This window comes from Coenobita brevimanus, chromosome 1 (assembly GCF_032717465.1).
Source record: "Coenobita brevimanus isolate Jiangsu-jjx chromosome 1, ASM3271746v2, whole genome shotgun sequence".
NCBI classification, from domain to species: Eukaryota; Metazoa; Arthropoda; class Malacostraca; order Decapoda; family Coenobitidae; genus Coenobita; species Coenobita brevimanus.
The window spans coordinates 56,582,761-56,606,428 of NC_136954.1; the positions used below are offsets into that span (position 1 = coordinate 56,582,761).

Here is a 23,668-nt window from a genome sequence, read left to right on the forward strand (position 1 = left end):
ATGGATTCCTTTCCATTTTGTGCCGAGTATGACAAGAGGGGGGCAGCCAAGTGCAAAAAGTGCAAGCAAAAATGTGAGAAAGGTAGGAAAAGATTTTATACTGTTATATTTTTTAGTAACTTAAAATTACTGTAGTGTGATAACATCAGGTATGGTACACTGCTCCTGTGTATCTCAATGTTTTAGGCTTGGGAATTCAGATCTTATGGTAAGCTTCAAGGATTTATGGCCCCATAACTGACATATCAGTAATGGTTGGTGGCAGCACCAACTGCCTTCAAGTGAAAAGACACCATACACTTATTAACATGGCCAGTGGTCTCTAAACATAAACTTTCATTTCTCAGATAGCTAATCCCTTGATTCTCACATGGTTTCTGTAAGAAATTGTGTGTAAAAACATGTTTTTGCTAAGTATTATGCAGTGAGACCTAATTATAACGGATTAATTGGGGGAAAAGACAGATGGTATATCCAGTGCCGTAGTTGGTTAGGCTATATGAGATGTCCGATAGGGTTTTGCTATACTGGACCTAGGATCGGTATGTGTAAAAGTTGTTCTTTTAAGTACCCCATGTAGGACAAGTTATAAGACATCAAGAAATAAGTGTTGTATGGGTGTGGCCGGTATTCCTCGGCAGAGATGTTGTCAAAGGGGAGAGTGACGGTGAATTCATATCATTTGCATGACCCGGGATGTGCCCTTTTTTTTTTTTTTTTTTTTTTATGTGACCGACTCTGGGCATAGGCTGCACAGCCTGCTTTCAAGGCCCAGTAGTCCTCCTACGTACCGCACACCTCTACATGTCACCACTTCGGCGCTAACACCCACCGTCCATACTGAATACATGCTAGGGCTGTCTCATACAGGACTGGTGTATTGGTATTAGCGGGGGTATTTTTACGACATGTCGGCGGGCCTTCTGGTAGATCAGTAAAGTCTGATTTTTCTGAAATTCAAATCCTTGAACTGTTCCCTGCCTCAGCGGGATTTGAACCCGGGTCCGTCAGGACTGCAGGCCAACTCTCTACCGATTGAGCCACCGCCTCCCACATGTTGATCATGTGATTCACCCTGTGTGGCTCACAGCCCATGTGGTGCATGCGTTGTCCACCACCTCTCACTTGGCTGTTCGGTAGGCTCCTGCATGCGCTTCTCAGACTTGAGTTCAGTACTCAACAGATTTGTCTGTGCTCCCTATAGCAGACCTTGGTTCGGTATATAACAAAAGTTGTCCAGTAGGGTTTGAGGGCCCATTATATCTGAAATTTGATATAAATGGGTCCTTTAAAGTGAGGTCTCACAATACAGTACAGTAATTGTTTTGGTCTGATTAGGGACATAAGTTGTTGCTTGCAGTATGAAGTAAGAAAATACAGTATACAGATGTGTTTGGAAAAAATAAGTCCTAATAGAGGAAGTTTGACCCTTACTTCTGTTTGCAGGTGTTCTTCGTATTGGGAAACTGGTCAACAACCCTTTCACAGATAGTGGTGGAATGATGAAGCAGTGGCACCATGTTGATTGCATTTTTGAAACTTTCAAGCGTGCTCGAGCCACTACTAAGAAAATTGAAGACCCAGTTGATGATATAGAGGGCTGGGAAGCTTTGGAAGAAGATGACAAACAGAAAATCCGAGACTTGATTGATGGTAAGACATTCTCCAACATATTCCATTTTGATTGTGGTACATTGAATGCATCATGGGAAATATTAGGTGAATGTTATATGAAACATCATTTATTGTACTCACAGACAGTAGTTCAGATTATGAGAAGTGCAACATAGTATAAATTATGTATCATATCAGAGTTGTTGCAAGCTCTGGGGAGATTTTGAATTTGTCAACCCCTCTCGCCTATCCCTTGCTTAGATTTTCCTCAGAGTAATAGTTCATCAGATTATTATATGTGTATTAACAGCAGTAATAATGAAGTATCCCATGGTTTTAAAATAAATCAACCTCTTCTCTTAAAAACAGTATACTAAAATACCTGGAAAGGAGTACATAGGAAGCACAGGTAACATGAAGCCTTGTGGTCTGTGACAGGGTTATATGTTGGAAAAAAAAAGGCCAATTCTACTGAGATCCAATCAGAGTGTATGAGAAAAAAACAGAAAAGAGGAAGGCTGTACTGTACCTCATCCACCACACCATCCAGTTAAAGTGGAAGGAAAAAAAAAAATGCCTGAGAGAAGGAATAAACATGGAATTTTTAGAGGAGAGGGAGAACAACAACAACTATGCTCTGTGTAATCTCTGTTCAACATCTGTAAAAGAAATAGTCATGGAAGATTAGGAGATGACTTGAGTGGGGGAGAGGAATGTAGACCTTAGGGAAATGAGGATTAGGAGGGAATGCAGCTAAATGATATATGTTGTGAGGGAGAGTGGAGATGAGATGAAAAGAAGTGATGGAGGGCATTGGGAGAGTGGAGGGTTGATCTGAAGTAACTGAGATTTCTGGGAAGAAGGAAGTGAAAGAGTGAGAGACAGGTAAAAGATAGAAGTACTTGAATTGAGGAAGAAAGAAGGAGAAGTGATGAAAATGAAGTAAAAACTTCAGTTGTCATTCATTTATCATAAGTATGTACGGTATGTCTGGTACTCAGTTGTGGAAGTCTCGTACATATGTACGATCATATCCTTGTCTTGGCTTTGATTTATTTTTCAGGAAGAACTAGAGACACAAGGATATTCTGCATTGTCCTCCTTGTGGTACCTGGAATAACTAATCACGGTTATGACAGGCCATTGATTGTAAGTGCATTTGTGAATCTGGCCCTAGGATGGCTGTGCCTTCTGCTCCCTCCTGGCTATGTCCTTGCATTTCACCATTTATGGTTTTTCTCTTCCAGAATACCAGAACAATGTTGCACAGAAGACCACTCCCAAGAAACAGACACCTCAGAAGAAAGCCACAAATCAAACTCCACAGAAAAAAGACACAAATCAGACTCCACAAAAGAAAACCACACAGCAATCTCCAGGCACGCCCTTTGGTTTTAAGAAAAATAATGCTGCCCCTCCATCTCCACCAGGTCAGCAGTAGGGCATTTGATACCTTTGGTACTGTAGTTTGCACACACTGACACTCTTGTGCACAAGCACATATGCATGCATGCAGAGAGAGAGAGAGAGAGAGAGAGAGAGAGCATCTTGATTTAACCCTTTCATGTTGACCATAGTTGCAGCACTCATATGTACAGTGAACAGTAGCTTTCTCATAAGCTGAATCAAGTTTGCTTATAATGATTACCTGACATAATTATTTATGGGAAGGGTGGATTAGATTAGGCAAAATATTGGATAATTGAGAGTAATGAAATACATATGTGCTTACTGCCCTCCCTTTCATATTCTCAGGGATATGTTCACATTTACATATTTTTATTCTCTGTGTCATTGTAGTTTATGTACTATTTTTATTTCTAACATCAGATTTCATCATCATCATCATCTTCTAATCCTGTGTTGCCCTATGAGGAGCATAGGAGCCCAGGGCTAGGCAAGTTGGTCCTGACATTTAAGATGAGAGTGACCAGCCTCGCTCATCCCTGAGTGGCAGTACCTGAGCAATAAACCCTAACCACCCTATGGATATGGAAGCCTGCACAGGCTCAATCTGTTTATACAGTACAAAACTTTTTTTTTTTTTTTTTAGCATCTTATACTGGTAATTAAGTAATTTTCTTGCTTTACTGACACAGTAGATATTGTCATCAAAGTCTCAAATGCTGTATTACAGGGAGTATTCGGTAAACATCAGAGATATGTTTTGAGATATCAGAACTTTTCCATATAGCTACACTATATTAGGGGAAACTATATGGAATGGCAGTTCAGAGAAATCCTAGGCCACAACTGGTGAGACTTGAATCCGCACCTCTGCCTTTCTGGAACAACATCCAAACCGTTAACACCATGGCCGTGCTTAGATTTCCTGTCTTGCCAGTCCAATGGGCTATAGTCCCTGGACACTGCTGCACCTCTACCACATGCAGTTCATTAATTTTAACTTGGCAGAGATTTTCTTCCTTTTGCGGCCAATTTTCCGTAGCTTAGGATCAGAATACAGTAAACCAATACACAAACTACAGCCCCACATCCTTACCACTGCACTTTTTCATGATTAACCCTATCTTGTAGTGTCAGTATCATGTCATAGCTCAGCATTCTGATCAAGGGATGACAATTGTGTGCTTAGTTAAAGTGAACTGAGTATTGTATATCAGTATGTCTTTTCAACAGGTGACACATCACGTCCCTCACGGCCAGTAGACCCCAGTATTGATCGCAACCACAAGGACAATTCCTTCCGAGAATTCCGGCGGATATGTGCTCTTGTGGCTGATGAACCGAGCTACACTGGGAAAACTGAAATAGTGTCCAATTTCTTCAAGTATGGCACTAGCAAAGGTATGTGATGGGTTTACTTTGAAAATGCAAGGGCAGTAACCCCCTCAGTACGATCTTTTAAAATTTTTTTGTTGATTCTGCCTAATAGTATTATTCACCTTTGGGGAAACTCATAGTAAATGGGTTGGAAATAATGTTCATTAACCCGTGTTTCATTCTTGCTTCTATGTGATAGTTTTACATGTACTGAGCTAAAGAAAGATGCCCTCCAGACTGATAGAGTTACTAGAAATGTTGATAGGATATTGTTATATAAGTGTGTGAGTGAGGCTGGTCATTCTTGCATTAAATGCCAGGACTGAGTAGCCCAGCTCCAGGCCCTTACACTCCTGATGGGACAGAAAGGATTGGATGGATGGATGGGTAAAGTGACTGGTAGATAAGAGAGAGAGAGAGAGACAGAGACAGAGACAGACAGACAGACAGACAGAGACAGACAGACAGACAGACAGACAGACAGACAGATAAATAGAGATACAGGTCTGTGAAAAAGGATGAATGAGCAGAATGTATGAATGTTACTACTCAAAAATTAGTTATGATAGGTGGCTGAGGGTGAAGAGCACTGTTTTGGAAGTATTACTGTGGTTTGAGTAAATGTGTGAAAAGTTGATGAGTCAGAAGGTACCCGGTACTGGTTTGTATGAATAAATTGGATTGGCTCTATTTAGCCGTGGTGAATCAGTCCATAGATTTGGTTGTCATGAGGAGCATTAGAGGGTAAGGTAATGCTAGAATGAGGAGTAGAAAACAATAAAAAGAAAAAAAATCAAAATTTTTTGGATGACTCTTAAGGTTAGCAGACTTTCAGTGATCCAAAATGACTTAATAATTGTCTTCATAGTTGAATTCTTGGAATGTGGTGTTAGAAAAGGTTAACCTCTTATACAGTGGGGTAATAGAGTGAGAAGGGATGGTTAGTACTGTTGCAGTGACTTCTGGGAGTAAATTCCATTTAATGTCCAACTTTTCCCACAACAGATAAATTCCAGGGAGATCTTCGGTTATGGGTGAAGTTGCTGCTGCCAGGGGTTATCAAGAGAGTGTACAACCTTCAGTCCAAGCAGCTGGTTAAACTTTTCTCTCAGGTAGGTTTGTTGTAGTTGATAGAGAACGTAGGCAGCACAGGAGCTGCTTGGAAGAGGGACAATAATAGTATAGTATTCCATAATCCATTCTGTGTTTACTGAGCTGTATGATGGTTCATGTAGATATAAGTGGCATTATTAATTGATATGTATACTATGTATACTGTACAGTATGTGTGTAATATTCATACAGGTAGTACTAACACACAGTGTAGCCATCAGAAGTATATTTTTGCATCATTCATTATAATCATCATCATCTATACCTAAGTATTGGGTGAAAGAGTGACTTCTTTCTTAATATATATATATATATTAGATTGTGTATATCATCCTTATCATTGTTTTTTTTCTGAAATATCCCTCTTCAGACATGAATTCATTATTCCACCACCTTAAATTGAAAGAGATGCATTGAGGCATGTGACATTAAGAAAACTGCTTTATTTTTGGTATATTCTTTTACACACAGTAAGCATATGGTGTGGATGTGGATGTGATAGGAAGCGTTATGAGGAACACACTGAGGTGGTTTGGCCATGTGGAGAGAATGGAGAGTGTATGTGAGTGAGGTGGAGGGGGGAAGAGGGAGGGGGAGGCCGAGGATGAGATGGAGGGATGGGGTGGAGAGGTATATGAGAGAGGGGGGTATGAGTTGGGAGCAGGGCAGTGAAATGGCGGGGGACAGGGCGACTTGGAGGCAATTTGTTTGTGGCCACCCCAAACAGAATTGAGGCGTCTGGCAATAGATAGATAGAAGCATGAGAATGCATGGAATTTTATATTATGTCATATACTACCTATTTATTATTCAGAGGTGAGATAAGCCCTGCCCACATATGTCTCATTAACCTATCAGAGACTGTACATACCTCAACAGGAAGTTCATTAGCACACAGAATTTACACAGTTTGGGTTGAAAGTACTGATAAACTTCACTTTTATTCAGTGCTTTTATTGAATATGATCGTCATCTATGCCCACTGTAATAATGCATAAGCTGAAAAAGGATTAAATATGCTTGTTTAGAGTTGGTATGAAAAATATTATGTATATTATCATTGCTTAGGTTTCCTGTTGTCAGGTAAGGGGCTGGCTTGTATGCCCATTAACTGTAATAGAGTCTGTCATTCCATATTTCTAGGCTTATTGAATAGGTAATATACAGTTAAAGGTAACATTTGTGTTAAGTTTCTATACCCATTTAACTCTAAAGCTGCCATCTCTCCTTGAATGTTGAGTTGAAATGATTTATTAACATTAAAATATGATGCCAGTCATATAATGGTGCTACTGAAAGTATGTAGAGCCATAGCATTGTCTTTTTCTGCCTTCAGCAGTGTGAAATAAGCTGCTAAAGTGTGAAAATCTGAGTCAAGTGAAAGTGATAAGAGTATACTACTTAGTAACTGGTAACTCATTGTAGCCTGGAGTGGTATATACACTGTGTTTATTTTACTCTTGCTACTGCTTGGCAGTTTTGTTCAGCTTGGGATTATTAACCCCGAAGGGATTATGTGTAACCTTCATAACCCATTTACTACGAAGGAGCTTGTGTAAGTTTTACAAACTTGTATGGTAGTAGGAAGAGTAAAACAAGGTTTATGTGCTGTATGTACTTGGGCTCAGGGGGTTACCATGTACGTTTAAGTAACCAGTGTTTATCCAGTGCAAAAGTAAGTTAATGCGTGCAGAAAATTTACATTACCCTCATCTTGGAGGAAATTTGCTGCATACCGTATTATGTATTGCAGAAAGTTGTTATTACTCCAGGTATATAGAGCAGTTTCTTGTCATATGTCAAGTATATTCCGAAATATCACAGCTTTTTTCATCTCATACAAATGGTATTTTGATTTAAGGAAAACTGGTAAATCAGCCTTATTATATAGCTTTTTTCTTATTTGCAGAGAACTCAGTTGCACAAAAGGACCAAAAAGAAAGAAGCATATAATGAAGACTCAGTGTTATGTTATTTTTTAATCCCCAGATCTTCAACACAAACCAGGAGCTAATGATTGAGGACCTAGAACTGGGAGATGTGGCAGAGACAATACGCAAATTTTTTGAGGAATCCAGTGTGCTTCCTCCCATCAAGAAGAGTGTGCTTTCAATTCAAGATGTTGATGAGTACTTGGAGGAGTTGACTGGCATGACCAAGGAAGAGGAACAATCAATCATGCTGAAGAGAATATCAAAAAAGTTAGTGGAGTGCATGTTGCAGTTCATATTTAACCCTTGCAGCATGATGATATCCTTTTGTAGTTTTGCTGTTTTTGCTGCTAGATTACTTTGTTAAGTTTAGGAGACCATTCTGGTAGTGAAGAAGTTGTGGTCTGTGTCTAACCCTTCTAGTTAAAAATGTCTGCCCGAAAACAAGTACAGTAAATTTATTTTGATTGTAGCAAGAACAAAATAAAAATGATGTCTGCAGACTGAAGGTAATTGGTGTGGAGTTCTGTCACTCGTTGATATACTTGGCACTATCATCTGAAGGGATTTATCATCATCGTAATTCAAGTTTGAGTTCCCATTGACATAGTTCGCTCATTAATCAAACTTCAGAATTCTTTCTTCCATCCCAGAGTTTTAGAAAATGTGCAGCACTTGTCATATAATCATGTATTTTTACATATCATTACTGTATCATCATTGTTCAAAACCTAATTCCCACTAGGAAATGAGGTTGGTAAAGGAATTCTGGTGAGGGGCACCTTCACATGGTGGCACTGATGTATATAACTGGCAGGTGTATTACCAAGTTATACAAGTGCCCCTTAATTCCCACCCTAAGCCTTGAAAGGAGAATGGCAAAATGCAGGAAAATGGCAGCTTCAGCTTGCAGTCCAATGAGTTCATGTCCAGATGAGCTTGGGGCCACAACAACAGCACCAATGTTGTTATTTTCTTTGTCCAAACTCATTTCCCACATTTACAGTACTTAGGATGGGAAGATCCAAAGTGTAGATGATTCATCTGTTGATGGAACATGAATCAGATGAAAAGGAAAACCCAAGTATAATATTCTTCCTTCCCATATTGTAGCAGACACAAGGCAGTCTGTAACATAAGTGCTGGGTGGTGGGTTGCTTCATGTTTGTGTCAATTCATGTACCATATATTTATGAATTTATATATCTCAGGTGCACAGGGAATGACCTCAAGATGGTTGTAAGACTAATCAAAGGAGATCTGCGCATCAATGCTGGAGCCAAACACATGTGAGTAGTAGCAAGCGAGAGAGTGGGGTTTGCTGGAATATTCAGATAATTGAACACTTAAGGCAACCATGTTGCCTGTACTCTGGGCATATGAAGAGTTTATGAAGTATATTGTGTTCTGATTTCAAGCAGTATTGTTTGTTGTTCTGTAGATGCCCATGCTGATGCAAGGTGTATTTACTATATTGTTTTTTTCTTTTTTTCTTTCTTTTTTTAGGGGTGTTATTAACTAAAAATAAGGAGTGTCATATTGAGTGCAGATTTGATATGTAATGATTAAGTATTGTCATAGGTAGATTACAGATTTAATTTTCTTTAACAATAACCCAAAGATCCTGAGGCATAGTGTTGTAGAGAAATAAGTTTTTTTTTTATTTAAGTCCTGTGTTCCCCTTTAATTGCACTGAGTCCTTTGGTATGATAAGATCATGTTCATTTCGTCATACTACCTCCAAACAGTTTTATTCAACCAGAGTATGGAAGGAGTTGACTAAGGCTGTATATATAAGCCCTCCTTGTAAAAAAATCTATATATACAAAGTTGATTAAAGTTATTTGGAGATGGCAAGATAAATGATAACACATGAGTGTATTGGAGGGTATATGACAGATAAAGTTACAATGAATCCTTGTATCATGTACATCAATGTTAATTTGTCATTTTTTTTGTTTTATTTTTTTATTTTTTATTTTTTTTTTTAAATTGTGCCAGGTGTTGTGTGAGGAAGAAAGTTGTGATATTTTCAACGACATTAATGATGAAAAAAATGTTATGATATTTTCAGAGATGTTAATGACAGCTAGGGTGAGTCAAAAGTCTGGAAACACAGAGGAAAGGGCAAATCAGAGTACAGCCTCGCTGTAATGTCCATCATTACATTTCCAGATTTTTGACTCGCTTTTTATAATGACAGCATTGCACAGGGTTGATCCACAAGTTTCATTGTCTTGTTATACCACAAATGGGAATAGGCTGGTCATCCACCCTTACATGTACTGGACTGTGGTAGTCTAGCCAAGGGTCCTTACACCTTAAATGAGGTAAATTGGGATTGGCTGTTACTATTATTTACCCCCTTTCTCTACAGTCTCGATGCAGTCCACAGTGATGCGTATGAAGCCTTCCAAACGACCCGCAATATTGATGCAGTGCTAGACAAGGTCATTGAAGCTGGGGGGTCAGATGTCAGCCTCAAGATGACTGCACAGCTGATGACACCAGTTCTGCCCATGTTGGTCAGTTCTCCAGCTATGAGGATTACTGCAGCTTTTTGTCCTTTTTTAAAAGTTTTGTTTACATCACCCCATCCATAGGTGGAAAAAAGGTCTGGATCATGATAATTTACTTGGGGAAAATTTTGAATCTTCTTTATGCCAATACAGGTGTCTCATTTCTTGCAGTTTTGTTTTTGCCAGTTTCAGTTATTTGTAGGATGTGCCTAGAATGACCATTCTGGTATTTTGTGGGATCTGAGGTTTATTTTGCTAAGTCTGGCTGTCACCTTTATAGGGAAGAGCTGTGTTTTTATTTGGTTACAAGAGACTCACCAAAGTAATAAAAATTAAGAACCCTGTGCATTTCAGTGGCAGTAATTGTTGTTGCTGTATGCCAGTCTGTCTAGCTGAGCAGACCCATCCACCATAAGCAAGCAGCTGCCCTCTTGTGGCAGACAGCACCTCACCAGGGTCAGAACAGGGTTCTTTCACACGGCAAGTTACAGGGAAAAAGAAAACATGGCCCCGAAAAGATTAGCTGTATATAGGAGATTTGCATGTCTAGCCTTAGCCTGGACTTGACTACTTGGTAAATGTGGTCGAGCTCCCCACCTGGGGGTGTTGTGCAAGTCACTCCCATGGTAGTACATCCTAGGGCAATGGTGGCCACCCATCTACTGCCGTTTTGGTGGGCTAACAGGTGGTACACCTTGTCAAGGTTGACCTGGGGCTAAGCAGTAGAAGTAATATATGTAATAGCCAGTTTCCCTCTCCCTCCCATGCAGGGACGACATGGGTGGTATTTCTTCCTTGTCACCAGGGACAAAGTGCTGTTGTGCGATGATTTACCTTATTAATATATGAACTGGTTAAAGTAGATTCAAACCCTTTCAGTCCATTTTTTTTTTTTTTTTTTTTTTTTTTTTTTTTTTTTTTTTTTTAGCCTGCTGTTACCTGACCATTTTATGTGGCATAGGAGAAGAGCACCTTTGAAGTAAACTAAATAATGAAAGCTATATGGTATCAAACTCTTCCACTTCAAAAAATCACTCCAGTGTTTAATAAAATGTGACAATAACAGTAAGATATAAAATACTCTATTAGACTGAAGAAGTTAATGCATGTTTTAAATTTTGTCAGATAGTTTTATGTGCTGTCACGTTTAGACCAAAAAAATCTTTGGTTTGCAGGCAGAAGCATGCAAGTCAGTGGATTATGCATTCAAAAAGTGTCCAAGTGGAGCTATGTTTGCAGAGATCAAGTACGATGGTGAACGGGTCCAGGTCCACAAAGAGGGAGGAAATTTCAAATACTTCTCTCGTTCACTCAAGCCTGTCTTGCCACACAAGGTAAGTTAACAGTATCTGCTGATGTTGTTGTATCCATCATTTGCTTAATTATTTTCCATGTATTATAGTAAGACTTTATTGTTCTGGGTTTCACTGTATCAGAATTTTTCACATTTTGTTTAATAATTGTGGTTTCTTCTCCCTATCTCCAGGTGTCGCACTTTAAGGACTATTTACCCGAAGCCTTCCCCCATGGCCGAGACATGATACTGGACTCTGAGGTCCTCATGATTGATACCAAAACTAGTGTCCCTCTGCCATTTGGCACACTAGGAGTTCATAAGGTTAGCTTGAGTTTGAGTTTATCTAAGTTGAATTATACGTAGATTGAGCAAAATCTGGGAAGGATGTATTACAGGGAGATTGAGTAGATTTGGGGACTATCTTGGGTTGATTTTTTTATTACATAATATAGAATAATATTGTAAGAGGTTGCAGGTTTGTCATGATACTGTTAGATTGATAGAAGTGTAGGTTAGCTTGAGTTAAATAAGATTATATATAGCTTTAATTGACTCACAGTTACACTTGTTAACAGGTACAGTAGATATAAATTGTAGGTACAGTGAGTGTAATACAGCTTAGGTTAAGTAAACTAAAAAAATCTGGTACAGTTTAGATCAGTTAAATTGTATCTAATCTACAGTGGTGTAGCTTGTGTTAGATTACATAGACTGAATTAAATATATTGTGTTAAATTTTGATTAGTTTTATCTTGCAGTAAGCAGTTAAAACTACCACACTCACAGAGTCCTTGCTATTGAACTTACTGGTGATGGCTATGCTGTGAAAGGAAAGATTAGCTTTCACCAGCCAAGGTTGGGAAATAGTTAGGTGGTAGTCATGTCCTGTCATCAATAATAACTGAAGTATGTTTTTCATACAGTATGTAATTTATTTTATTTCTCTTTCAGAAAGCAGCATTCAAAGATGCTACTGTTTGTTTGTTTATATTTGACTGCCTTCACTATAATGGAGAGGACCTGATGAGCAAGTTAGTACTGTAATGTGATTATCTAGTTGCATATACAGGTGTCTATGTACTGTTAAGATATAATGTATACCAGTAAGTATATAAAGTATGCAATATACTGGTATATTAAGTATAGGTTGAACATATATAATAGTGTATGTGAGTATAGTACACATTTACAAATTATTGTAGCAGAATCATAAAACTTAAACTAAGATGTAAAATCTTAATCTTATAGGAATTGTAGATATACAAGGACTTTACATTTGCTGATACAGAATTATGAAATTGCTGACACTGTCTTCTACTGCCTTGTTTTTTGTTGTAAATTGGGTGCTGGGGTGGACAGTTTGGACACCTTCCTGCGGTGGTGCCACTATAACTAGGCAGCTCTGATGCTCAGTTATACTAATATCCCTTAACTCCCTCTCTATCCCCCGTAAGGGGGAATAGATGTGAGAATTATTTGAGTAAAGGGTTTATGTAAGTGAGTCTGTGAGGAAGCATTGAATGCCAAGAAATTGGATGGCTGTGGTAAGTTAGTGTGTTTGAAAATTATGTATGGAAGTTGAGAATGCAAAGGAACTGACAGTTGATCAGAATGGATGGATGAGGTATGTATAGTATGTCCATGACAAGGGTAGCAATCCTTTTTTGAATTTGGTTGTCACTGGATTAATAGTCCCACTGGTATCTGTGAACAACACATGAATATAAAAATTAAAAGACTTTATGGATGATTTTTTTTTTTTTTTTTTTTTTTTTTTTTTAATGGAGCTAAGATATCAAAGGTTTGAATTTGGTGTGAATGATTGTTTGGCATATTGCTGATAGTTCTAATACTTTTGTGCTTTCACTTTCTGGCTCTTTCCTTACTCAATCTCATAGGTAGAAATTAAGATTAGGATGATAATGATAAAATAAATAAAGAGGGAAAGAGAGTGTACAGTATATATTTAAAATTCATTTAACATCCACCCCCCTCCTCCTCCCCACCAGGCCAATGAGTAAGCGACGTGAGATCCTAGAAGAGACCATAACAGAAATCAAGCATCATGTACAATTGTCGGAACAGCGGCTCATCCGGCAGAAGAGTGACCTGAAGGAAATGATCGACACTGTGTTGAAGCAGGGGCTGGAGGGTCTTGTGCTGAAGGATATTAATGTTAGTGTATAGGGTGTTAGGTCCAATGTAGTTTGTACATGAGTGTTATTGACCCCTTCTCTCTGATGATATCTTTATTTAGTTAGTCATGCTGCCATCTGGTGATATTATTAAACTTGAGAGGGTCCTTTGTAGTAAATGGATTAATGAAAGATGCCTTTAATGTAAAATGACCTGAGTTCAGAAAGTTCTCAGCAGCTAGTTTCTTCCTAGCTAATTGAAATTACCCTGTACTCAAGCATGAACTCATGAAAGAGGATAAAATGGGATTACCTGTACCCATAACGGAAATTTTTTTGCCACCAGAGTATCTACGAACCCGGTAAGCGTCACTGGTTGAAAGTGAAGAAGGACTATCTGAATGATGGGGCAATGGCAGACACAGCTGACCTAGTGGTGCTTGGGGCTTGGTATGGTACTGGCAAGAAAGGTTAGTTTGGGTAAAGTGCAGTGAATGTGGGAAAATTTGGTTGGCATTGATGCTAGAGCTGAAACAGAGAGATGTGCAGTAGGCATATATAATAGTGCAAACAAGAGTCCAGCAGAAAAGGTTATATTATACTAGGTAGAATTTAATGTGATAGACTGAAATAAGTTAACTTGGCTGTTAGAACTGATACAGTTGACTCTGTTAGCCTGAAGACAGCATTTGCTTTATTTGGATGATGCTGGATAATTTTATTCAGTTTAGAAAAGCTGCCCTCAGGCTGGTGAAGTTAAAGTGAGTTTAGTAGGACAGATATAGGTTGAGTTAGACATATATATATATATATATATATATATATATATATATATATATATATCCATCCATCATCCAATCCTACATTGCCCCATGAGGAGCGTAGGAGCCCAGGGCTAGGCAGTTGGTCCCGACATTTAAGATGAGAGTGACCAGCCTCACTCATCCCTGAGTGGCAATACATGAGCAATCAACCCCAACCACCCCTTGGATATAAATCTTCACTGGCTTTTTGATGTGAATAAGTATGACATTGTGCTGAACTAGGTACATCTAATTAATAATAACCACAAATATTTGATAATAGATCCAATATGTGATGAGTTGCTGTGACAGAAAGAAAAATGACACCGTAGAGTTGGTGCCATAGACTTGCTAGTATGGTAAGCTATTAAATCCTCAAATATTTTTTTTCCCCAGAAATACCTAGCGTATTATAGGGTACATCTTAGCACTTGTAGCATCTTATCATGCAGGAAGTACGGTAAGTATTTGTAACCCATTGTACTGGCCATATTGTTATTAGGTACTCTGCTGTTCTACTCTGTGTTTACATGTTTCTGGATCCCATATCACCTCATAAGTGAGGGTATTGTTTGGGATGATGTAAGAAGTTTGATTAGTGCAGACATAGAAACATCCTATAATTTCCTCTGACCTTTTGAAGTGATAATATTTTAAGAGAGAAAAGCCAACCCAAGCACGTATGGAACTCTGTATGTGTGTATAAAGTTGTGATAAGAAAACCATCTTGTGTATTTCGATGCTTCAGAAACTTGTAGTAGTGAATGTATTTACAGTGCATACTGTGCTATATTTAAATTATTTTCTTGGGTGCTGTTTACCATTTTTTTTTTTTTTCTTTCTACAGGAGGGATGATGTCTGTGTTCCTTATGGGTTGTTATGATCCCAGGATAAACAAGTTTTGTACCGTGACTAAGGTAATTCATGAATTTTTTTTTTTTTTTCTCTCTCTCTCTCTCTCTGTCTTGTACTGTATTGCATATAGGCTGTGTTGGTATAAGTAGATTTTTGGTTGCTAGGTGATGTTTATTAATTTTCAAATCAAATTTTGATTTTTTCCTTTACTTATGAATGCTTCTGAACATCAGTGGCACTGTGTATGTAAGTTTTACGAAGTAGCTGGGGTAGTTTATTTCTATTGGTATACAAAGGGAAAAAAAAAGTATCGCGCAGGAGGGGTACAGTGATATCCGAAATGATCAATACAGTTTGTGTAGTACTGGGAAGATTAATCGATTGTCATCTGAATATGCCTCCAGTAACAATATCAACCGTAAATTGTCATGTGAAATATATCTATGACATTTTATGTAAGCATGTTTTGACAACAAGGAGGAAAAATCATCAAACGCATCTAGAATCCATCGTCCGTGGCATCATATTGTTTTGGGCCAAATGTGCACCGATATTTTTTTTATCGTTTGCTTTTCTTATGGCTACCAAATGAGAGGTTCTGTAATTGTTTTATTTTTACATGTTCAACACACAGAGTGAATGAGAGCAGCATGTTTGTACTTTTTTTTGTGTGTGATTGCCAGTTGTCTGTTCTATACTGTGTGGGTTTAGAAACTAGAGTAATGATTGTCCAGGTAACTTTGGATGCAGTAGACCTAATGGTACAGGGCTGTAATTTTTATTATTTTTATAATTATTGATGGATGGATGGAGTATTATTATTATTATTTTTAATTAATTAATTTTTTTATATTAATGTATACTGTATATTTTATTAGTGTACTTGCATACGTGTTGAACAGAAGAGGTGGTGATCAAACAATAGAAGAGAGGACTGCTGGTGACATGTTTATAAAGTTGATCCTGACTGTGGAAGAAACAGTTTGAGGATTTTGTTTATATCACATCTGTTATTACTGACCTGAATTGCAAGAGGAGAGCCTGCTGTGGTGTCCCTGTTAATAAGGTGGACAGACACTGGTGCGGTGTCCACCTGGGAACCAAGCCTCCACACTATTTCCCACGCTTTTGCTGTGGCAAGGTAGTGTCATCTGCCAGGAAACATCAGTTCACTGCATGGGATGGCTCTGCAGGGGCAGTTGCTTGCCCGCAGTTGATAGGTCTGCTCAGCCAGACAGACTTGGGTTGATTAACAATAACAGCAACAACTGATCTTAGACAAGACCCACCATCTTGACATCAAAGCATCCCCTCTAATTCCATCACACAGTCTTGAGTGAGATGGCCCCGGCATATTTCTTCATAGATAATTTTATATTATTGTCCAAGTGGTGGCAGGTAAGGGTGTTTGCATCATCTGTTTGTGTTTTGGAGGATTGCCGGATCCCGAGGAACAAACCGTTTAGCTGTGCCCAGAGTTGAATGCATTATAGAAAAGTGCTACCCTTAAATATTTATTACTGTGGATATTTTTACAAAATTCTTTTGTGCCACATGTATCTACTCTCAATTTGTTGTTTAATATATCAGATGGATGTAAAAAGTCATTTGGATAAAGAGTGAGCACTGCAGTATATATATATCTATCTATCTATCTATAGCCCGACGCCCTAATCCCGCAAAGGGTGGCCGCAGACAAAACGCCTCCAAGTCACTCTGTCACCCACCATTTGACTACCCTCCCCCCAACTCACCCCCCTCTCCCTCATATATCTCTCAACTCCATCCCTCCACCTCATCCTCGGTCTACCCCTCCCTCTCCCTCCCTCCACCTCACCTACATACACCCTCTTAGTGAATCTTTCATTCTCCATTCTCTCCACATGTCCAAACAGTATATATATATATATATATATATATATATATATATATATATATATATATATACTGTTTATAGATAGATAAATAGATATAGATAGATAGATAGTTACAGGTAGATAGATAGATATTGGATTGGAGTGGCAGCCTTGTTATGTGCATAAGTGTTAACCCCCAAAGTTGACTATTTTAGAAAATGACATAATGCCACCAAGGGTGGTAAGCTAATCAGGTACCCTATATGCACAGTACTAGACAGCTGTAACCTAGCCCAAGGCCCCTGCATTTGAAAATGAGTAATATGGGATTGGTTGTTGTGGATTTTACTGAATGGAGTTTGTCTTGTACAGGTGCACACCGGCCATGATGACGCTGCACTGGAGCGGCTACAGGAAACACTAGATATGACCAAGATCAGCCAGGATCCTGATAGAGTCCCATCCTGGCTCAAGTGTACCAAGACTATGATACCAGATTTTGTGGCCACGGACCCTAAGGTTGGGTTTGGGTGCTTTGCCTGGGTTGGATTAGTGGGTAAGCCAGGTGAAGGCAGTAGGTGGGACTCATTCATTTTCACTACAGTACCTACATACAGTTACTGTGATTAGCTGTTAAGGTTCTTTATTTATTCTTTGTGGGTTGTGTTAAAATCTACATAGGTACCAGAATGGCTGAGTAGAAGCCAGCTAAAATTTGAGATGCTGTGGTATTCGTGTTGTTTATCTGCCATTCTAATATTTGTAGAGGATTGACAGAATAGCTTATTTAACTGTACAGTAGATGAGTTTGGGATTCTAATGTGGCATGAGTGGAAAGAGGACTGTTAAAGAATTTATGTGGGTTGCATAGATTTGATGGGACAAAAAACAATGATTCATGAAGGTTCTGTGGATGTCTTGATTGGTGGGTTGAAGGGAGAGCTTAAATGGAATGATCATATAATGTATATGGAAACTGTTGTAAATAGAGTATAGCAGTTTGAGTTAGTTTGAGAGTTGAAGGAGAGATGGAACACCGAGTGAATATGTGAGAAAGCAAAGTAAGGACACTGGGGAAGCAGAAGAACTGACAAAGGATAGAAATGGGTTGATGAAATACATATAAAGATTAACATGACAAGAATTGCACCTCCCCCCTCCCCCACTCCACTTAGCAAGTAATGAAATGGTTTTATGTCAAAGGTATTTATGAATTGCATTGTTTAAAATGTGCATGGTTTTGCATGTGAGATTAAACTTGGAATTTTGAAGGCCCGTTTGAAGGGAACAGATGTGTGACCTGTCTCACTGAATACTGTTGATAGTTCTGCTTGTATGCCTTCCTTTTTTTGTCTCTGGATGCAGCCCCCCTCCCCCCCTCCAGTATTTTTAGTGGATAGTATGGTTATGGTGAGGATGACAGTATAGCAAGCAAATGTGAAAAGAGCAGAATTATTGTTAATACTGTTCGAATATGGGAAGTTCTGTGTATGATGGGATATGTTTCAGAATATGAGATTTTTCCATGCAGTTTGTACTATAAATAGGGAAACTGGCAGATTATATTTAAAGGTAACAGTGGAACTTAGAGTGGCAGTCTTTCAATGATGTATTGTGAACTTAGCACTCTGAGCCTCACAAATACATATCTGCGTGAACTTTGGTTTACATGAAGGGCAAAATTGGCATTGCTTGCAGCATTACAGCTCTGAAATTTGAGCTGTTTCATAGTTTGTTTATGATGATAACACTGTAGTTAGGCAAGTTAAAACCCTGAGGAGTGTGTTGTGAGTATAGGATTCAAATCTCTACACTTCTCTGGGATAGTTTGTTGTGGAATTTGTGTTCAGTTGGGTATAGTGTACACAGGATGCATCTGGCTGAGGCTGAGTATTAAATGAAAACAAATAAATGAATAAATAAATAAATAAAAACTTACTCATAATGGGGAATTACTTTAGTTAATAATTTGATACTGTTCTTTCCCAACAAAGCTTTGTTTATCATCAGAAATCGCCGGTGTGGGAAATCACGGGAGCAGAATTTACCAAGCACCAGGTCCACACGGCAGATGGGATCTCTATACGCTTCCCTCGTGTCACCTGTGTCAGGGACGATAAAACTTGGAAGGAAGCCACCAGCCTGCCAGAGCTCCAGGTGGGTCTTGGATTAAGATGAGTTGTCGATTAAAGAATTTGTTATAGCTTTTGTACTTTTGTATTCCTTTTTCTGCCTGCCTCATCCCATCCATATGAGAAAAGGTGCATGATCCATGATGTTACTGATGCTGTATTATGTAAATTGTGGTACAGTATTTACAGATTGAGTATATTGGTTGTATACGCAGTGGTCCACAGGAAGAAAAAGATATGTTCCAGCCTCACTTCCATTAAGAAAAAAAAAGAAAAATGATTAAACAGGCTGTGGATTGAAACAGTGATGTGTGTGAGAGATTAAGCACAGCTCATTAATACAGTACTTATTTTTCCATCATATGTAGGACACAGACATAGCAATTTATCAGCATAGGGAAATGTTTCTTTTCCAGGAACTCTTCAAGAAATCCCAAGAACATGCAGACTTTGTTGGCCTTGAGGGAGATACAAACAGCAACAGCAGTGGTAACAGCAATGGGGAGAGGTTGGGTGATGGTAGTGGTGGCGGGAGAGATTCTCCTTCTCCAAACAAGGGTCATCGAGGGAAATTGGCAGCCAGTAGTGATAGCACACCAAACAAGGAAAAGCCTAAGGTATTGGTTACATTGTAGTGTTTATTGTAATGTTAATTTTCCCACAGTATTGCACTGTGTCCATTGTTTATGTATCATTAATTTTTTGGTTTTGCCACCTAGATTGTCTTTCTCTGCTTAAATATTCCAAACTACAGATGCATAGTTTTGGCCCCCTACGTCAACCAAGAGGTAATAGAGAAAGGATGTCACCATTTTCTTAACCTTTTATTTTATTTTATTTTTTTTCCTACAGCAGTTGAATACAACACTAACATTTTTTCTAGAAGGAAAACAAAGGTGACAACAGCCTCAGGAGGAAGAAACCAGAGACAGAAGATGATAGTCCTCTTCCGAAGAAGAAGGTGATTTTCGAGCAGCTTGTTTATATAGTAAATTCCCTGTTTAATGCACTTCAATCTAACAAGCCTCCGATGTAGCACATAATATCTTTTCCCTTATCACTGCCTGATATAGTACCAAAAATGGGTAAATTTTGTCAAATCACAATATGTATGCATTGAACGCCTTCATTTCTTTCAGTTATTTAATTTGTTACATTACCTCTCCGTAAATGTACATAATATGTACAAAATATGATTATAGTGAAATAATGTTGTTTAGAGGAGGCTGTTCCATTATCTCATGTTGTCCTGTTTGCAGTTTAGCTTCAAAAAGTGGGTAGAATAGGGATCCTTCCAGTTTATCAGAATATTCAGTTTAGTTCATAGGGTACTGTCTGAGTTAGTGTAATCAAGGATATACTGTATTTGTAACAGATTCTGTGATGAGCTGACATTTCATACCTCAAAAAGTAGCAGCATTTCATGGCTGGAGTAGATGGACAGTACAGAACATTACGAATTATTTTACTGAGAAACCTCACTCTGACTGATAGGTTGTGTAAAGTAAGTGGAACTTCTATGAGCAATTTTTCTGTATTCACCATGAAATTAAATGTTCCAAACTACAGAACCCTAGTCGTAGCCTCCTGCATCCATCAAGCATTATAGACAGGATGTTGCCATTTTAGTTTTTTTGTTTTTTTTCCCTTAACCCTACAGCAGTTGAACACAACACTGATATTCTTTTTTCCAGCAGGAGAATAAAGGAGACAGCAGTCTAAAGAGGAAGCAACCAGAGATGGAAGATGATAGTCCTGTTCCCAAGAAGAAGGTAATGTGGGAGTGGTTCATTAACATTTGTTACTGATTCCAAGATGAACTGACATTTCATAGCTCAGAAAGTAACAACATTTCATAGCAGGTTTCTTGTTAGCACAAATGGTGTACAGCATGTATTATTTTGCTAAGAAAACTCGTTGAATTCTCCTCTGTTGAGCATTCTTTGTGTAAGTCGTTTGTTCTCGAGTATCACAACTTTTTCCGTATAATTGGTTATGTAAATTGGGAGAAACTGGCAAATCAGATAATGAGGTAACAATGAAGCTTTATTTACTGTGAACTTCATAGGAAGAAGGAACATAAAAAATGGCAACTTACACATCAGCATTACTTAGTCAGGTGAAAATTTACAGTGTTTCATATATTGAGGTGGCTGTTTTTCCTGTGGTAAGAACCTCCCAGCGAGAGTGGCATCCTTAACGTGTGTAGGTTCAGTCTTCAAGAGGTGACTGAAGATTTTTCAGCCATGTAAATACCGTTGAGGGAAGTAGGTTGATCATCTGTCTATAACTGTACTGGAATATGATAGCCTAGCCATGGGCCCCTACACATCAAAGGTAGTATTATGAGATTTATTTACCAGGTGTGCAGGTTTGGTGAGAAGTGCAGCAACACCAATGAAGCTCACCAGCTACTGTACGACCACCCCTCCAGGACCACACTCAAGGCACCCACTGTAAATGTAAGTCTCTCATTGTCATGTTGTAGGCCATTCACTATGATGGCATCTCATCTCCTTTATTCGGGCTACTGTATAGATGATTTTTATGCAACTTAGGGAGGACCTTTGGTATGGGAGAGGTTATTGAAGGCTGTATCTAACCCCTCTGCTTTGAAAAACCTCTCCTAAAAATAAGATAATCTGGAGGTATTATAAAAAAAAAAAAAGAAAAAAAAAAAAAGGGAACAGTACATCATGTTACTGAAGGAGTTAGTATACTAAGTATGTATCCATACTGTGCAGTGCATCCTTTTTGTATGTGGGAGAAATGTGGATCAAGTATTAACAGTGTGGCAGATTGTGGAGAAACATGTAAGGGCATGGACAGTTTTGTCTGAAACGTGATTGTTATGAGGAAAAAATGAGACTCAGGGTTCTTCAGGGTTCAGACTTTGATAGCACAATAGAACAAACTCATTTGCTTCATTTCATCATGTCAGTCACATATTGATCAAATGTGGTCATGTTCTGAGGACTGTAAGAGAAAGCGCTTATGGAATTGGAAGGTACTGGAGAGTGGGGTGGGAGTTACAAATGTTTCTCAGCTCCATTTGTATTCCCTAAAGGAGAACAGAGGACTGCAGGAATAGGGCAGCCTTAGCCTGTAGAGTATTGGGCTTGTTTCCTGATGAACCTGGGGCCACAGCAACAACAACAGCTGTAGCATGGTATATATTTTTTAGTATATGTATGTTATTCTCTGCTCATTGCCATTAAAGATTAATAGTTTTCCTTCTTTTCTTTCCTCAGCCCTTACCAGACATCTTTGTTGGGGTAAGTGTATATCTCCCAGAAAGTTTGGACCCTGCCAGAACATTGCAGAGATATCTCATAGCGTATCCTTTTATAGTAAAAACAGATAGGTTTTCAAAGGTAAGTGTATGGCATTTTTTTTTTTTTTTAATTATTTTCTTATACATTGATGATGGCAAAAAGAAGGAATCTTTCAAGGTTTCATTGATAACTGTCCACACACTGACTCTGCATCATGCAAGTTTGGTCTGAACAGCAAGACCTCCGGGCACTGCACTTCTGTTACAACTCAGTAACAATCCCTCTGCTTCAATACACCACCTTTCCTATTACTTACACTCCTCATCCCTCCAACAAATTCTTAACCTACTTCTCAAGCTCTCAGTATTCCACTCTCTTAACCTTCCATTTACAAATACCAGAATTAATGGATGGGAGAGTACAATAGCTTTTTGGTGTAGATTGTGGCTTATCAGTGAGAGTTACTTTGGTGCAGAGTAAAAGTTTTCAAGTACTGTACGTAATATACTAGGCATTCATAAATACTGTGGCCTACTACTTCCCAAAGAGGACAGGGAAGAATCCTGTGCTACATATTCCCATAGTGTGTCACTGTTTGTGGATGCTGTGCTTTAGTAACTGGGGTACCTTTTGTTTTGCAGGTTTGTTGATCACCAAAAAAAAAGCACCACCAACAACACACACACAGTAGGCTTATGGTAAAAAGCAAAGTCTATCCTCCTTCCCCCACACCATTATCATGCATCACAGTTTGTAGATGCCATATCTTTATCATAAAACCACTATTGTTTCCAAAGAAGTTCAATGATTACGGTAAAACCTGTTGATTTTCAAAGTTCTAAGAGTACCACTGAGTTCTCTAGCACGTAGTAGGTTGCTGATGCCGTATCAGTAGACAGGCTCCCTTTGGTTGCGTTAATTTCTGCAGATAGTAGGACAGTGGATGAGGTGTAGCTTATTAATTTTCAAGGTTCTGTTTCCAACCCCCCCTCCCCCACAGCATATCACAGTTAGTGGGTGGCTGCATACTGTACCTCAGACTACCTTTTGTTGTGTAACCCTGCACACACAATAAGCCTGTGGTAAAAGGATAACAGATGGGTATGTCATGAAAATGGTGTGTTAAGGAGGGAGGGGGAAACATGAAAGTCAACCCCTTTTTATTACCACCCTGTGCCAGTATTTATCATATCTGCACATCAAAACTGTATTAGCATTTTTCCAACCCTCTCTCACCACCCTCTTGCTGTACCATGGTTTGTGGATTATGTATTGCAGTAACCAGGCCACCTCTGGTTCTGCATCTATATACACACAATATGGGTAGGTGTAAAGGGAATTCCTTTTAATTTT

The 23,668-nt window shown here is 38.7% G+C and overlaps 1 protein-coding gene across 1 annotated transcript; it reads left to right on the forward strand.

The window, feature by feature from the left end:
• Nucleotides 1–22,965, forward strand: DNAlig3 (DNA ligase 3). The gene is made up of 22 exons (XM_080271318.1): nt 1–82; nt 1,447–1,653; nt 1,813–1,823; nt 2,870–3,044; nt 4,282–4,422; nt 5,404–5,510; nt 7,501–7,712; nt 8,654–8,731; nt 9,820–9,967; nt 11,137–11,295; nt 11,448–11,579; nt 12,210–12,289; nt 13,268–13,433; nt 13,740–13,863; nt 15,044–15,114; nt 17,281–17,427; nt 18,919–19,065; nt 19,457–19,657; nt 20,738–20,812; nt 21,404–21,502; nt 22,292–22,414; nt 22,957–22,965. Exons 1-22 carry the CDS (start codon nt 1–3, stop codon nt 22,963–22,965), a joined length of 2,694 nt encoding a protein of 897 aa, XP_080127444.1.
• Nucleotides 22,966–23,668: the final 703 nt, after the last annotated feature.